The 18,571-nt window shown below is 40.5% G+C and overlaps 1 protein-coding gene across 2 annotated transcripts in view; it reads right to left on the reverse strand.

The window, feature by feature from the left end:
- The window catches only part of PDGFC (platelet derived growth factor C), a 217,571-nt gene extending 205,012 nt beyond the window's left edge, over positions 1-12,559 (reverse strand). Inside the window, exon 1 of one of the 2 annotated variants that reach the window (XM_008000092.3) lies at positions 11,546-12,559. In XM_008000092.3, the coding sequence (XP_007998283.1) occupies positions 11,546-11,663 (118 nt within the window). In that variant the 5' untranslated portion in view covers positions 11,664-12,559. The remainder of the gene's footprint in view (positions 1-11,545) is intronic. The other variant, XM_037993205.2, reaches the window with a different exon arrangement.
- Between the last annotated feature and the right edge of the window lie 6,012 nt (positions 12,560-18,571).

The following is an 18,571-nucleotide window of genomic DNA, read 5'->3' on the forward strand; positions in this document are numbered from 1 at the left end:
ACTGCAATACAAAATAGCAGTAACGGATTTCCATGCACTAGATGAAAACAAACAAAAAATAAGCTTGCAACCTCATTCTCAAGGTAAAACATGGTCACCATCCTATAAAACATAAAACACACCCCTAAATTTGGACTGCAAATCTATCACTTAAACATCTAGTAAATGACCCAATTTGTTTACATGGCCCTGTAGCTTTTTATGGCCTTTCCATAAAGAAGTTATTACATCCATTCCCTTTATTTTGTTTAAGAGTGTTTGAATGAGCCCCAGAACCACATGCTAGTTAAACAAGCCTTCCTTAGATGGACGTGGTCTCATATAATTCACCACTACCGGGGAAATTTTCAGAACAATGTTTGTAGTTTTGAAACACCACACATTCCTACACACCAAAAGTATTTCCAGTGCTTTATGCAGTTTTAAATGTTCGGCAGATATATTAAATAAGTCCTATTTTTCCATTTTTCCAAGTAAACTTGTGGCATTTACACTTCTTCCAGAAGATTTGCACCTCTGAGTTTTTGCTACAGTAGGTTGGCCACTCAGAAATGACTGCAAACAAAGATTGCAAGGGAAATGTAAAATCCAGACACCTTAATTGATTTCCTAGGATGTAAATGTTAGTTTTAAAAGGAAACCATTTTAAAGCTGTTAGTTTAATGGGGTGGCCAACTGATGCCTATTAAAAGTTATCAGTACAGATTAAAGATAAATTTTCCACCATGAAGCAAAAACTTTTTAAAAATAAAAATAGATATGATTTAATTGCTAATTTTTTCTTCGTTATTATGGCTTATAACCTCAAGACTGCTAAAATTCTCAAGAAAACACAGATAAAACCACTTTTTAAAGGGTTAGTATTTATCAATTAGGTATCTCAACTCAGTATCTCTCAGAATCCTAGACAGATTGTGACCTGGGAAATTGCCTGCTATTTTCAGATTGCAGCTTTTTCTAGAAACAGACAGTTTTGACCACAGTGACTAACACAATGCAAAGATACAGTGGAACCCATTTTACATATATAACTGTTATATATATACACACACACACACACACATATATACGCACACACATATATAACTATAAATTTGGGATAATTCTACAACTATGCATTTTGTTACTGACTTTACTTTTATTTCTAAAAAAAAGTACATTATTTCTGGAGGTCTACATGAAAATGTATTGCCTCTACAATACAACAGACCAGACTTCATAGCATACTAGTGTTTTTATAACTTCAGATGCAGATATATATATACACACACACATATATACGTGTGTGTATATATGTTCTTTTTCATTTATAGCTCCAGAAATAGGGAGCTTTTGTTTAGAAATAAAAGTAAAGTCAATAATAAAAAGCATACTTGTAGAGATGTCACAGCCTATTGAAAACAAAGAATCTCCTAATGCCTTTTATTATCTACAAAATTAACATATTTCCAGCAGAGATCTGCCTCCAGGACACCCTACCTCAGGCTATGGATGTACAGATCTATACTCCAACTTTTTCCCTTGTTTTTATAGTATTCACAAAACCACCAACTACTATAAATTGTACTCATCCTTTTAATGGGTAATCCAAAGGCAAATCGCACTCTAGTAAGAGAGTCTTTAGTATGCTTCCACAGAACAATCTGAAAACACTAATCATTACTGTGTTTTTCCTATGTTCTTTACAATTTGTACCCTGCCTGTCGTTAGATCTCAGGTTTAAAGTACAGTAAATCAGAAATGGACACTGCAGGTTTCCCCCTTTTCCCAGACCCAGCAAGAAATTTCCAGTAAGAGAAATGAATACTTCTTTCTTCTAATTTGTTCACATCTTACGTTTTAAGCAAATGTTTCTTCTTAGCACACTGATTTTAAATATCATCTGCTACCATAGCAAAATAAATTATAAAGCTTTAATGACTCTCAATTTGCATTTCTAATCACCCTAGACTATGAATATATATGGCATTATGGGAAACAAGCTGTGATTTATTCCTCAGCAGAAAAAAAAAAGATAAATAACTATGACTACTTAGATGTAGTCAGACTACATCTGACTACTTACAGATGTCCTTATAAATACGCAGCAAAATAAGTGCCAGAAACAACAGGAGATAAGTACCACATAAGTCCAACTTCTGTTGTTAATGGTTTCTGATCTCTGCAGTGACTCAAAGGGCAGGTGCAATGGCCGACTGGGCATATTTAAGCACAGAAGTATATCTCTATCATGCAAACACTGAAATGCTTAAAATAGTATCCCCTCATGAACAAGGATTTCCTAGAATGCAAATAGCATAGCTTCAAAAAATGGCATGGCATCAAGAAGTACATCCACCAAGAGAATTCAGTCATTTCAAATCCTTACATACCACAAAATCTTTCCAGCATTTATATACACGGGACCCAAACGAAAGTCAGTGGAAAAATGATGCAGATACTCAATGAAGAGTAACCTCATAGCAATTAATTTTCCACCAACTTGAGATCTTTTCCTCCTAAAATTGTTAAAACTGTTTTCTTTGTCTGTGATGTAACAGCTTCATTACTTTAATTCAGCGTCCTGGAAGCTGCCTCCCTTTTATCCCAATTGCAGATCCTTCACCCAGCCTCATTCTGCATGCTGTCCGTTTTGTGAATGAAGTGTGAAAACAGCTCTTTGTTTACATAAAGCAGGTAATATAGAGTAGTGTGTGGACACAGGCTCAGCTCAAGAGAGTGGAACTGAGGCTGCGCAGCCTGCCCTTCTAACTCGTTCACAACTTCCAAACGTGCCTGATGACTGAAAAACATTCCAGCGACAAGTAGTTATCTGCACACACCAAAGCAGAACTCTGCCACTGCCTGCCTGCTGAGAAAGGAACTGAATAGCAAGGGTTTTGATGGAATCTTAAACATGAAGACTTTCTTTTTGTTCTATTTGTTAACTGTCAACCCTGCAGGAAGTACACACAGTATCAGGGCCTTTGAATGCATAAGTGTAGAACATCTTTCCACTTTTTCTAGCCTCTCCTCACTCTCAACAACGATGCTTCTCATCTCTCACCCATGATACACCTCTTCATGTGTCTATTCTTTTCCTCAGGCTGTTCCCTCAGCCTAGGATTCTTCCCTCTTTTTCCCCTCTCAGACCTGCTTCAAACCACATCACCTCCTCTGTGGGAACTTTTCTCCTTCGACTTCCCTTCCAGACAAAACCAACTACTTAGTAAATCAATAGAGGATTTTTGAAGTGAAATAAAGCACTCTGTGTTCCCATAGCACTTCGAGCACAAAACTAATAGACCATGAAGTAACAGGAAGGATCTGCCATCCTCTGACCGAGTTTGAGTCTCAAAGGCAGGTCTGCATCTTCTTCTCTGTGTACGCAGCACCTAGGGCAAAGCTTAGCAAAGAGCACACGCTCATAAATATTTGCTGAATGAAAACAATGTTCTAATAAAACATTAGACCATTTAACTTACAAAGGAGGAGGCACGTGGCTCTGAGTCCTGGCTTGGAGTCAGACCAATGTCCAAACATCTACCAGCTGTGGGACCTTAGCTAAGCTACTTAGCCAGTGAAGCCCCGGTGTTTCTCCCAAGACCTCACGGAAAGTTTATCAACTGCATACTATCTGCAAACATTGAGGACAAATGTGGCACCTAACAGTCACTCCTGGAGAGTCATTATTAAGCAATGCAAAACTAGAAGCTTACTCAGAGCCCTTTAGACCCATGCAACTACCCCCTAAAATGCATCTAACTCCTGCTGCTGCCGGGTCCTTCCTGGCAGTTCTTACTGGTTTATCAGCACACAGTGTATATAGTAGAAATGTAAAGCTACATCCTTGCACTTACCATTAAAATGCCTTTTTCTGTTTGAGAACATTGATTTCCCTTAAGGAATCAGACCTCTACTCTGTCTCTGCCCCACCCCACAAACCCCAGTAACAACCCAATACGTATCTCAGTGGACTAAGAAGCAACCCCACTACTATTCTAAAGAAAAAAATCCAGCTGGGCACAGTGGCTCACCTCTGTAATCCCAGCACATTGGGAGGCCGAGGTGGAAGGATCGCTTGAGCCTAGGAGTTCAAGACCAGCCTGAGCAACATCGTAAGACCCCCATCTCTAAAAATAAATACAAATATTAGCACGGAGTGGTGGCACACACCTGTAATCCCAGCTACTTGGGAGGCTGAAAAGGGAACATCACCTGAGCCTGGGGAGGTCATCAAGGCTGCAGTGAGCTGTGATCACACCACTGCACTTCAGCTTGGGTGACAGAGTGAAACCATGTCTCAAAAACAAAACAAAACAAAACGAATATAAAAGGGGAAAAGCTAAGTACAAAAAAAAAATCATAGTTTGAAAATAAAAGAGGAATTAAGCAGAACAGCAAGGGAGCAAATTTAGAGAAGACAGCCTGGCAAAGATGGTCTGGTATGGAAACAGGGCAAATAACCGTCCCGGGAGGAGGCTACTCAGTCACCAGGGGATGATAAAAAGTGGTTTGAGGATGGCACATGAATTCTAACGAGAAATCTGATGACAAATAAAATTAACAAAACTAAATTTAAAATGCATTCCCATGAGGTAAAAGACAAAATTAGCTAATGCTACCAAAAATATCACTTATAACAACTTGGCTTTAATTATAAATGTAGTTATTACAGTTCCTCTTTATAATGTTTAGCTTCCTTTGTTTTCAGATTTGGGAACTTTGCAAACAAAAAGTTTAAAAAGGTAAATTAAAAAAATTTTAGGCAAGCCATTCAAGTTTACAGCTATGAATTTATTTTCCGAGGGTCTTGACCTTAAAAAAAAAAAAAAAAAAAAAAAAAAAAAAAAAAAAAAAAAAAAAAAAAAAAAAACCTTGAACTTCTGAATAGAATATCCCACAGAATACAGTGTAAATAAAAGTTAAGGACACTCATTAAATATATTTCAAAAATAATAGGTTATACTTTCTAGCGTTCACTGAACGTGCTTATTTATTCATTTTTATGGCACTTTTATCATTAAGACATCCTGCTAAATGAAACGTTAAAATTATTACCAAAAAGTTTCCTTGTGGAACCAAGCATGGCAATGTCAGCCATATTCTTCATCACCATCACTGAATAAACCAAAATATTAAAATAAACATCCTTCATCTATATACCTGCTTAAAGTATGGTTCTAACATAATAGTAACCATTATAAAGGTAGTATTTCCAGTTATTTGCCAATTTGTCAGATGCCTACACAAACAGAAGTGTCACTATGTGTGTGTGTGTGTGTGTATATATACATATATATACTGTTCCATTTGACTAATGGGATTATTACGAGATTGTTTCCCTTACTGTTCCTGTAAATATTTTGGAAGCAACAAATTCCTACACCTCATCTTCCAATCTGAAAAGCATGCAATCCACTAACATAATAAAGAAATGCTTTTATTAAAAAAATCTGAATTTTGAAACTAGGATTCCATTTGCCTAACTGGTTCTCACATAAGGAGAAATATATCACCACTTTAGCAGTTCAATAGTGGCTCCCAAGTGACCTTGACAAAGTCAAGTCAACTTCCACTGTCTAGACCTCAATCTTCACACCAGGGAGGATAAGCTCCTGGGGTCTTTCTAGCTCCAACATTCCTCGTACCACACACGCTGCTGAGTTCTAGCCTGTGCAAGTTATCCTTGAGCCACAGGTAGAATACAGAAAGCACACAGATTTTGGAGGCTTGCCATCTATGCAACATTTTCAAGAGTCCTTGGTCTGCATCACACAACAGTCCCCATCTACAGAAAATATAAGCCCATGCACAGCAATGACACTTTTAAAAGAGTAACCAGTTCTAGGAAACCTATCCATTTGCCTGGTACCTGCTCACTTGGTAACATCTATCTTTATCAAGAGTAAAACGTGGTACTCTGATTGGCACAACCCATCACTACCAATACATGAACAACCATATGTTCCTATTTAAGAAGTCAAGCAGTGTGTAACTTCCAAGACCAAAATGATATCTTAAAAGATGGCCTGTTGTTAGAGTTAACAGCATAGTCTTTCTTTAGTAAGATACTAACTACCTCCAGAACCTTTCAACAGATACTTAGTGGGCACACTCTCTGCCATACCTGTCTCAGGTGCTGGAGTTCCTACAAGAAGCGATTCAAACAAGGTCCACACTCTCAACAACATAGATTTTACGGTGGGGGTGAGAGATGTCGGTAGATAATTAATTAATTAATAACAAGAATATCAAGGAGTATTAAGTACCACATAATTAATTAACTAACCTTGAGAAGATAGAGGTGGTTAATTTAGATTTAGTGATCAGAAAAAAGACCTCTCTGAGAAAGTGAATCATTTAATCTAGATGATAGGAAGGTGTTACCCATGCAAGAGCAGCTGGTTAGTGTTAGCCAGAGAGGCAGGGGCAAATGACTGGAGGTTGCAATTGCATGCTGAGTGTGCCATGTCCACCTTCCCATCTCTCCCCAGGCCATATCCCTTGAGGAGCTAAAACCAAAAGAGCTGCAGGAAGGGAGCTTGAAAGAAGCCATACCCCTTCCTTACTCCAGGTCTTTCAAGTCATGGGTCAGGCATGAGCTGCTAAGCAGAGAGGAAAAAAGATAGAAGTTTTAACCCCAATATGAACTAAATTGTCCAGAGCTAAAAGCGTCAAAATGCTTAACAATCAGTATGGCAGAAACACTGATCCATCAGGACAGAGGCCAGCAGGGTTGCAGAAGTATCTTAGAGGCCTTCAGCAGTACCAGGCATTGGAATTTCTGCTTCATCACGTGTTGGTCTATTTGTCTTAAAGGAGTTGCACTAGTCTCTTCCCAACTCACTGGAAATATTTCAACATTTCAACATTTTGGTAATCAGTATGGTAACCAACACTGGTGCATACTAAATGATTACCAAATATTAGATGACTTCTTAGGAGATTTAATAAAAGGGAGATTTGAAAAATAAAATCATAGCTAGAGGTAGTGGTGATGAAAAATAATACAACATACAGATTGTTTAAAATTGATCTTAGCCAAAAGATAAAGAAGCAACAGGGATTGCTTAATAAACGAGTTATATAGAGATTACATAGAGTTACACAGAGTTATATATTCTGATTATGTATAATGCTTCCAAATTAGAAACAGGAAAATCAGAGTAAGTATATGAAGGGACTTTATGACTTCTGCCATTTTGGTTGACACAAATAGAAACCTACGGGGAAAATTTCATCAGTCATGGAAACTTTTTTGTTTTTACTATGAACGTTATGAATGTCTTGATTCATCATTACTTATTTAACATACCACCTTATCATTAGAATTTTGTTTCTACAAAAGGTGCAAAAGTTTACAGATAAAACTTACAATCTTACCAGTCTAAAACTTGAAAAACACATGAAGTGGAAGCTAATATACAGAAGATATTTAAGAAATAAGTTTCAGGAAGGATGAATTAAGAGTAGACAAAGCTAAGGTTTCAGTGCCTGAGCAGAGCTACAGCTCGTAGAAGAGATGGCAGCACTGAGGGAAGTTTAGTGTCCAATCCCATCCTCTACTTACAACTATTTAACAAATGATACATTGATCCCTGAGGCTTCCTACAAACCACTCTAAACATCTTTTAGTGGTAAAAGCAAAATATATCATCCATCCAATATCTATGATTACAGTTGATACGGCAGAAAAATTACCATATAATAGAGCTTTTTAATCACCTACTGTGAAAAGACAAAATTCATCATTACATAATGGCACTGTACTTGTTCAACTTCCTCAACTATCTCAAACAGCAGAGAACCAGGAGGAAGTTTTTTCTTTTTTTTTTTGTAAAAAAGCCTTTAAACAACAAAAATAAATGTCACAAAGGTCACGCAATAAAACTTATAGGGAAACTTACAGGAAAGTCCCTTTAGTCTGCAGTTAGAGCCTACTTACTCGTGGACACTGTTCTAAATATTGTGGTTACCTATTTTTGATAAAACAGAGATTTGAAGTTGCCGCCTATAAACGATGGTAAGGGGATTGGACACCTTTTTTAATTTTCCATTTTTAACTTAAATTTTGTTAGATACAGGCACATTGGCGTAGGAAGAGAAAGCTGGCACTGATAAAAAGAGATGGAAAATCCATGAACACAAGATACAGGCAAAAGGGCATGACCAGCAGACCAAAGTAAATTGCCCCACATGCTACGAAAGCCCTTGAGAAAAAGAACACATACAATAACTGATGTTCATAAGACCAACCGTAGCAAATAGCAGCATATTCCAAATCCAAATTCAGAATGGCTAAAGAAAATGAGAAAAAATAATACGCATGCTCTTGATCTATGAATAAACTAAAAATCACTCACCAACAACACAGGTAGAAGAGGCAATCCTCCCCCAACAACTTTGTCATTGACATCTCTTTGTGCTGTATGCAACAAAGTAGGTTTCGTTTTGTTCCTGAATGTATGATTCTGCTACAACTCAGAAGCACCATCCCAGAACTTAATCATTCCACAATAGGCATTCTCATCTAAAACTGGTGTGCACAAAATATGAGTATTTTTCACCATGATCATATACTAAGTATACAGACCAGACACCCCCCAAGCAAGTCAATGTTATCTTTTAATCTCCTTCCTCAAGTTAAATCTGAAAACCCTTGTTTTCATATGTGAGACAGGGTCAGAAGTAAGGTTACAAATTAAGTATGGTTTATGAAGCCAACTTATAATATTAGAGGATAAAACTGCTTGTACAGTAAAAGTGGCAAGAATTGCAACCCAATGGTAGGTCAAAAACCAGATACCTAACAATAGTGTAAATGACACTAACCCTTCAAAGCTACTTCTGAACCATGTCCACACGATCCAGTCTAAATCCATGTATGTGGCATTGGCTATACCTATCAATTCTACCTCCTCTTGAAACACCAAGTTAATACTAAAACTAAGCAGCCAGAGGTAACTGACTGAATAAACACCATTAGGGACTTTAGAATACTCAAGAAAAGAGAGTATCATGAGGAGGGGTCCTTGAAGACAAGAATGAGCTGCTATAGTCATAACAATTTGGACATTTCAGAGTTAGAGAAGACCGTTCACAAAATGCTTCAATGCACGAACTGGGTCAATGGGATCTGGGCCAATGGGATCTTCTACGTGGTATCCTCAAGGAGGGTTCATATTTACAGGACTGTACAACTGTCAAAATTGAGAAAGCAAGAGGCCAATAAAAAATCAATCATAATTCAGTAGGTGGGCAAAAAGTTATTCACATAATGGAAAATTTGAAAGTCAAAAAGAAGAAGTAGAAGTAGTAGTACTAATGGTAATGGTAGTAGCGCTAACAAATCTGATTACATTCCAGGGGAACCTTCTTCAGCACCCACCTGTTATCCTCACATCTTCAAACTTTGACGTACAAAAATCAACCTGAGTATGTGCAAGAAAATAGCTCTATATTGCCCCCTAGTGCTGGCCAGTGCCACTTCTCCTTGGGCTAAAAAACTGCAAGTAGTTCCTCTACTTCTAGTTACTTCCTGCCGCCATCCTTAACATAGACCAACCCCTAAACATAGCCCAAAACTCTGCCCACAGGTTAGGAAGCAAGCAGCAATTTTTGGCATCCTGCATCTTAGGAATGGAAATGGCCCAGCTTCAGATGGCAACAGAATGTGTGTGGACTGGCTTAATGAATTCATCTCTCCTGAAGGTGTGAACCTACTTGGGTAAAGTGGCCTATGACCACATGCCTCACGACAGCTCTGGGCCCCTTACGGAGTGATGACAGCATGTGGAACACAAGAGAGAACTACAAGGAAAGGACAAAGAGAAGCAAAGGTTAGCAAAGAGATTCGGGGAGATGCCAAGAAAGGCTTGATAAGACAAGGCAATAGGAGAAATGATATGGGACAGGAACAGTAAAAAATAGAAGCCAGGAAGCCAGGAATATTGTAAATTGTTGTCATTATGGAGGAGCTTGTCTAGTAAGAAGCAATATTTTGAACTGGACATTTATTTTACATGAGAAAGAACAAAAGTTGGTCTGATCTGTTTCCTGCACTGGTACAGCTGGTGCTGTGGCTCCTTTGATCACTTTCCCCCAGTCCTCTGCAGCTACTGTGATTAGAGATAGATCCCTAGGCTGCCCTTTGATCAGCAGCTCAAGGAGCCTGCAGGTGCCATGTGCCATCACATTAGCAAGTTGTAAGCACCACCATACTAATATTGGCTGATAAATGTGATACTATGTCTTGCTGCGCAGCAGCAAATACAAATAATGTTTGCAAAAGTCCGCAGAATCCTTGTTTTATCTATTTTTATACCCTAAAACTTTCTGTGCTTTCTTAAACATGAACACTTCATAGAGTTTAAATTCAAAGTTGAAGGTTTGAAATACCCTGATATGAAAAGGAAAAAAAATCACTGTGACTTAAAACTATAGCACACCCCATTTTAATTTTGCAGTTATGCCACTTGTGTTCATTTTGCATGGTTAATGAAGTGACAGAATCGATGATATACAAAGCAGTAAAAACATGTATATTCCTTTTCAAATAACAGTAAGAGCCACCACTTGTAAACAGGGCATTAAACATTCCAATTTTAGACAGCCTACATGAACATTGTGGTTTCATGTGCAGTATAAAATTTCTATTTACAAAGTATTCTCAAAAATGACTTCATAATGGTAGATGAAGAGAAAAAGAGTTTAGAAATTGAATGATGTAAATCATATGGGTTCAGAGGCTAAGCAAATTACACACCCTGAAGCTGCCCTGGCTTTATGAAAGGAGCCTTTCTCCAGCTCTGTGCAATCCCAGCCCAAGGGAACTTGCATCTGAGAGTTTTCTAAACATTTCAGGTACACTTGAAAGCTGAAAGTAATTCTCATTTCCTATGCAGGATTAAGTCGCTTCCAGCACACACAAAATAGCAGTCATTCACCGACACATACAAAAACACACCACCAGAAAGGTAAGGACTTCAGAGTACAAAGGCAAGTTTAAAAAACAAAAAATAGGGCGCAAGAGAAATACACTTTTTAATTCCTCTAAAAACGACCACACGGCCTCTTGACCTCTATATTTCCTATCTACTCATTGATTAATTGATGACTTCGACCTAGAGTGCTTCAATTCATGCGGCTGATACATTTCCTGACCGACCCCCCTCGCCCTCCCCAAATCTGAATAAAGTCAAACATGCCAAGACTCATTCATTTTGGATTCGTTTTTAGAGGCAGTTCTTGAACTTCTAACTCTGGCAATGAGCGAACCTGCAATGTGCATTTGAACTGAGGTTCACAATCGCTCCCAGAATGTCCTCACTCTAACTGAGGCTGCAGTGGCACTCACGTTGCCCTCTTGGAGCTTTGTGGCAGCTCCTGAAGTTGCAAACTACACTTAACCTTCAACAGTCCATGCCAGTGAACGGAGCGCGCATTTGCATGTAGAGACCAAAGATACCTTCGCAGTCTGGTATACATCACATACCAATGCACAATGCCAACGTTAACACACACAGCGAGAAACAAGCAGGGGGAGAATGGGGGAAAGACTCACCGTTCTGTTCCTTGTTGCTGGAGAACTGGAATTTACTACTCAGGTTGGATTCCGCCTGAGTCCCCTGTCTCTGGCCGGCCAGGGCAGATGTCAGCAGGAGAAGCCTGAGGAGGAGCATTTGGCTGACTGGGACGAGAGTTCACTCACGGCGGGCACTTTGGAAGCAGCGACTCCCGAGTCTCTTTCACCACCGCCTGGGGAAGGCTGCACTGGGGTGGAAGCGCCGAGCCTGCTCTGGCAGCAGAGAATCGCAGGGTAGTTTCCACATAATCCCATCCAAAACTTTTTCCTAGAGCCCTCTTCTGTGTCTCCAGTTTTTGAAAAGGATCAAAGCAAAACCTGGACCTGAACCAGTTTCCCAAGGTTTAAACAAATCCTGAGCTGTGGCGAAGTGGTGGGGGTGGGGGTGAAGGCGAGGGAGGAATGAGGGGGTGGGGACGCGGGGGAGCGGCGAGAAGTCACCAGCAAGTTGCTGGGAGCACCTGTCAGTTCGGGGGACAGGACAGAGGCGAAAACTCAAGGGTCGCGAGCAGCCAGACTGGAAGCCAAGTCGGCGGCGAGCAGTTTCTGATCAATAACAAAGCTGCCAATAGATGCGGCTCTCCGTGCGCCCCTCTCCCCCGCCCCACCCCCCACCCCCGAAGGGGGAGGGGGAAGAAACAAGGCGAGGGCGCCGCGGCGGGTCCCACGGGCCGGGGCGCCGGAGCGGGGCCGGGGGGCTCCGGGCCGAGACCGACCCAGGCGCAAGCGGAGAGAGGCCCCGGGGCTCCTGCTCCCCAGCCCGGCGCGCAGTCGGCGCCGCGTCCCGAGCGCCGCAGCACGGATTCCGGCACCTGGCTTGAGTTTTCCGCGACCAAAGTTCACCTTGTTCGGGCGCGTCCCCTGCTCCTCAAAGCCTGGGGCAATTCGGCCGCTCCGGGTCGCCGCGGGGCTCCGGTCGTTCCCCTCCCCTCCCCCCACGCCTCAGGCTCCGCGCTAACCTCGGGGCTCGGCGCGGCGTCTCCGCACGGGGTGAAGAGGGAAGGCCGGGGCGGCCGGGAGGATCCGGCTTGTCCCCTCCCCTTCTCTACCTTCCCCCCGCCGGGCGGCAGACAGGAGGTGGGGGCCGTGGGCCGAGTCCGGGCGGAGCGCGCGGCTGGCGAGCGGGGGAGGCTCAGCGGCTCTCCCGCAGGCGGCCGATGGGGCGGGCGGGGGTCGGCGCCTCTGGGAGGGGCAGCCCCGGGCCGCGTCCGCGCGAGCGGGCTTGGCCGCCCACTGGCTGTCAACAGGTGCTGCGCAGACAGGGGGTGCTGCGGGACTCGCTGTGGGCAAGACCCCGATGGCCCAGGCGAGGAACGCGGCCAAGGCGGCCCCTGCTTTCCTTTCCACGGAACACCTCTAACCCCAAATACAGAGCACGATGGGTGGTGAAGGGTGCTGCAGAAGTAAGAAGTGGGAAAGAACTTCTTGCAACTCTCCTTCTGCCGCCCCCTGTCGCCTGACTTGCCATTAGTTTCCAAGAGGCATCCCCACTCCCTACGGTCTTTGCTAGGACCCTTGGCCAGAGTTTCAGAACGGAAAGAAGGGAAATGAATTCAAAGGTTTTTCTCCAATTTCCAGCTCCCTAAAGCAGGACAGAGAAAGCAAAAGTAAAGGCAGCCAAAATAATATTCATTTAGCAAGTACTACATTTACTGAATGCCCACTCTGTCGGGCACTGTTTTAGAGGCTGGAACCGTAGCAGTGAAAACAGACAAAAGTCCCTGCCCTGGTGAAGCATACGTAGTAGTTGGGCAGCTTAAGCTAATAGCAAGCTCTTCTGAGAACGGCGTCTAAGGGACTCAGAAGGATCCTGCAACCTTGGACTTTCCTACAATACAGCCTCTAACAAAACTAGGCTGCCCTGAACCCCTGTTGATAGAATTGTTTACATTTACACCAAAAAGGTCGAGAAATAACCGAAATTTGTATGCGGCTTGTGTTCAGGCTGACTTGGAGATTGAGGCTGATGCTTTAAGACCTAAAGTTCTTATGAGGTAGTCTGAAATGAAACACACATGCCAAGCAGGGCCTATGGTGGTTCCATGTCTGCTAAATGTGTCTGTGACAGGATCCAACGTGCTTTCTTTGTGAAGAAGCAGAAAATCATTGTGAATGTGTTGAAGGCACAAGCAGAGAGTCAGAAAATTGAATTTTAAAATGAAGCTACTTTTGCGTAATAATCAAAATGAAAACAATATATATCAAGTAAGTGCCATGGCAGGCAAATCAGCAATATCACCCAACTTCTTGTGAAAAAAAAAGTCAATGCAACAATTCGACCATCAAGGACACTTGGGCTGGAACAGAAAACCAAAATAGCAATGTCCCTGAAACTAAGGAGTGGCATTTGAGCAAGAACATATTCTTACTGGACCAAAGCAGGAGCTGATCCTTCTTCAGTGGTGATGAAAATGCCAAGCCCTCTTTGTATACTCAGACACCGACTGGGGCCAACCAACCAGACCTTTCTGCTTGAAATATCCTAGTCGTCTTGTTTTTTTCCTTTTTGAAACCTCTGAAAACTTCACCGATCTGTCTCATTCTTGAAAATTTCACCCACCTGTCTCATTCATTCATTCTTATCCCTTTACCACTTCTATCTACAGAGTACTAAATATACATTAAAGGCAAATAAGGCCTGATCTTTGACTTTAAGGAATTTACAGTTTAGTGGACAAAAGGTTTTTTTAATCAAGTATGGTATTTTATTCGAGTTAGCAGCTCCACAACACCAGTGTGACTCCATATTTGCATAATATATTCCAAAAATATTTTGTAAATTGGTGAGGGTGAAGGTTTTATTCCCAATTTTAGTAACATAATGGGACTTAAATAAAAGACATGCCTTATGAATCCATTGTAATCTATTTGTCATAAAATTCATTATTCTCCAGTTTTTCTAATTTTGTGTGTTTGGTTTTCTAATCAGCATTTTTCTAAATGAAGTTGTTATACATCCACAGAGTTGAGTTTCCTGACCACCCACATAGAGGGTGTGTGTGTGTGTGTGTGTGTGTGTGTCTGCAAATGTAATCCATTTGCTCTCAGGAGATTGGACGGGTGATGACTACTCTTTATTTTGTATCATTTCATATTGGCTAGAACAGTGCTTGGCACAGGGTGGTAATAAATAAACACTCATGACTGACTGACAGGTTTCTTTATTGGAGTCACTTACATTCTCCCTGGAATTTCAGCGCAATGGTTGTATTTGAAAAGTTACAGATGATCTAGAATAATACGCTACCTCTGCGTTTCACCTCATCCATATTCTACAGATTGATTTGACAATTGCCTTATAAATAAAGTCAGCCAGGTGTTCCTGAATGACCCCTAGACAAAATCACATCCACATTGGCCAATTTCCTTTCAATGTACTTGCATTGTCATTTCTTGAACTGCTCTTGCCCTTGACGTAGTTGATTCTTTTAACATGTTATCCTCTGCCTGTCTTCCTGCTCTATTTTGCTTGTTAACTTTTTCTAGAAAAATGAAATCTTTGCATTGAAAGTAAATGTTATTTAATCCAGAGTCTGTGCAATTACTAAACAATATATTTTAAATGAATATGGCTTTGTTTTGGCCAAAGCATTTTCCTTGATGAAAGGCATCTGTTCCACCAACCAAGAGAAAATAATTTCAAACATTCTTTGTGGTTTTCATGTTTTCTTAAACCTTAAGAAGGAGTGCCCGTTGCTGCTGCATGCATGAAGAGTATTACCTACAAATTCTTATTAAAGAATATACTTGGTGGTTAACAATGATAATTTGGGGGAGGGGGTGTCACTACTAAATTTTTTTAAGTGAAATAAGATTTTACAGCAACCTACTCCTTTAGCTAGTCACTTAACACCCAAAGGGGCAGGAACCATGGGGACATATTTTTGCCACCAAAACAAACCATATCTACGTTTTTTTGCTCTATATTTTTCTGTTTTGATCCTAAGACACACACACACGTGCATGCACACACACACACACAGAGGCATATGTGCAAAGTTGTTTTAAGACTTTTCCTAGGACTTTTCAGTATTTTAGTGGCAGATAATTGAGCATGAATTCCTGAAGTTCAGAAAGCTTTGTTCTACCTGAATACTCATTGTGTTTTGACAATGGCTGACAAGTAACAATTTTATATATATACAAATATATATATATAAGGCAGGGCTGGGGATATCATTAGTAGGCAAAGTAAATGCCCACAGACCACAGCAGGAATAAAGACTGTGTTAGGAAGTAAATAAATAAATAAAGTCAGTAGTCTGTCTTAGAGTCATCCTCTTTTCTCTCCACTTTTTCAACTACCTCATCTTGAGAAATACGACCCGCTATCTCTAGGTTACGAGGATATATATCAATACCCTGTTTTTCAAACCAAGAAATGAGACACTTTTCATTACATTTTATTCTGCTAGCATCAGGTAGCTTTTACCTCCCCAGTGTATCAAATGCTAATCTGAGAAGGGCTTACCTGCTGTGGCTGAGGGTAGAGGGTTTTGCTGAGGCTCTGCTCTAGAAGAAGACACACTTTGTCATTCTGACTTTCTTGGGGAATGGATTTGGAGGATGGGGAGTTAAGAGAAGTGTGGCCTGCAGAAATGGACTTCAGTTGGCTCTCTGTGGCCTTTCCTTTTGAAGTAAAGCTGCTATTTCCTTATTGAAATCATGACTTAGTATGCATAGATTTTTCCAAAATCTTAGAAGTGTTTGTCTGACTCAGAACTCAGAGGGAATAACTAGCCAGAAACAGCCCCAAAGAAAGAGAAGCCCTAGTAACCTTTGAACCACCACAACAAAAGATCATTTCACTGGGAGATAGGAGGTCAGGGACTTAAGTCTGGCTTTACCACTAATAAACAGTACAACCTTGATCTAGAAATCCTCTCTGCCCCTCAGTTTCCTTTTCCTTACATGAGGAATTGCCACTGGATTCTGTCTTGGTCCCCCTACTGCTTTAGAAATTCTCTGAGCTATTATAGATAATAATGGCAAGACTTTTTCATCTTCAGTGTGCTTCTGTGATAATAAATTATTAGCACAAGTTTCCTAGCCTCATATCAGAGGTGTCTTTGTAGCTGGCAAAACAGATGATGAACAGGTGCTTCTTTCTAAACTTGCTCAACTAGAGCAGTCCTATTGTATCTGTTATTGTCATGGTTTGAAAAAACAAGTTCTAATGGTAATCAGAAAGAAGAGGGGAAAAGAGTTTGGAAATCACCAGCTACAGCAATTATACAGGAATATTATTGAATTCAAAGAAAATAAATAAATACCCAGGCCTTCAATAGGTGCAGGTAGTCATATTTTACTTTTCAGTATTTGGTTGTAATCATGCTAACAGACTCAAAAGAGGCAAAGTGCAGTCGTAAGTGGAGTGTCAAGGTAAAAAGAAATAGCTATTGTACATAACTGAGTTGTAAACACTAAGGAAATAATATTGTTGTTAGCCAAGAACAGATGGCCAAACTCATACTGTTCTATTGAGTCACACTGGTGGAATGTGAAACAATCTGGAGAGCAAGGGGTATCCCCTAAAAACGTGGACAGCAACGCTATGTTTGGCCATGTCTTAGAGTCAATAAGATGTCATGTTTCTCTCTCTTGAAATGATTTGTAGGATATGAAGGCTGTTGTCCCCATTGTGACAAATCGTAGTAAAGAGGCCAAGACACAGCTACAGACCCTCCTTTCTCAGATAGTGACCTTCTTATTTCAAAGGTCATGGGAGAAGGAGCCTTTCACTTTGTGATCATTGTTTCAAATGCAGTCCTTTCCTTGGCTACTAGCCTTTGTAAAAGAGGTGGATAGTCTCAGCCCACTACTTAGTAGTGAACATCAAAAAGCATTGTTGGCTGGCTAGAAGAAAGGAAAATATGGCTTAACGAATCTAATATTAAAAGTATCCTCAATGATTTTGAAGTTCAAGATAGATCAAGAGACCCCCTTTCTATCATGAGTGTTACTATTTGCTTTCTGTATCATCTTTGCAGTAATAAATGTGTTTGTTTTCTTTTTAAAGCAGACTTGCAACACTCTTAAGAGATCATTTTCTTTTTCCAAAATTTGTTTTTATCAGCACAATTTCCCTTTGTGTTTCCCTCATCCTCTGCACCGCCTTCTCTTCTTTCTCATCACCTAAATCTTTCAATTGTCCTACAAGAAATCAGGAGGGGGAAAAAGTCATATTTTCCTCTTTCAGGCTACTCAAAAAGATTTATATTTATACCAAGGCAAACCAAGGAAAATTTAAATGAGGGGAGAATTACTTATGCTTAAATTTATTTTTAAAAGCACCTACTATGTCCCAGGAACTATAGATTCATTAAGATATAGTAATAGTTTCTCATTTAATCTTCCAACTTCTCCGTTGAGGAAGGTCATAGATTTCCCATTTTACTGCAGATAAACTGAACTTTAAAATGGCATTAATTTTCCCAGAATGACAATATTAATGACAGCTAGAGTTAATATTTAACTCCAAGTCTTCTCTTACTCCTTTTCAATTTGACACCGTTAAGCCCTGGATTTTGGACAAAAACATCTTACCTAAAGTTTTCTTACCTTTCTAAGTTTTCTTCACAATGACTAAATGTCTTCCCCTATGTTTAACCTGAGGTGTTCAAGAATACTAATACAACATTACACAGCTATCTGACTGGACAGCCTAAATAAAATGTTTAAGTCAAAATGAATATGGGTTACCCAAGGCAGTGATAGTGACTAAGGCCTCGGGCAGCTAGCCTTGGGGTTGAAGCCCACCCAAGGCGTGGGCTAGCAGGAGTATCCTGTTTATCCTGGCCAACGTTAGTCATCCAACCAATGCCTAAGCCTAGACCATCTGTGGGCAGTTATTTCAAAGAATCTATCTCCTTGTCTTTGAAGACAAAGGGAATAAATTATCATTCCTCTTTTTCTACTCACGATTGCTACTGAATTGAGGCATCATGGCTAGTAAGAAATACACTGTTTTCCCAGTTACTTCCTTTGAAGAATCAATTTATGATT

This window comes from Chlorocebus sabaeus, chromosome 7 (assembly GCF_047675955.1).
Source record: "Chlorocebus sabaeus isolate Y175 chromosome 7, mChlSab1.0.hap1, whole genome shotgun sequence".
NCBI lineage: Eukaryota > Metazoa > Chordata > Mammalia > Primates > Cercopithecidae > Chlorocebus > Chlorocebus sabaeus.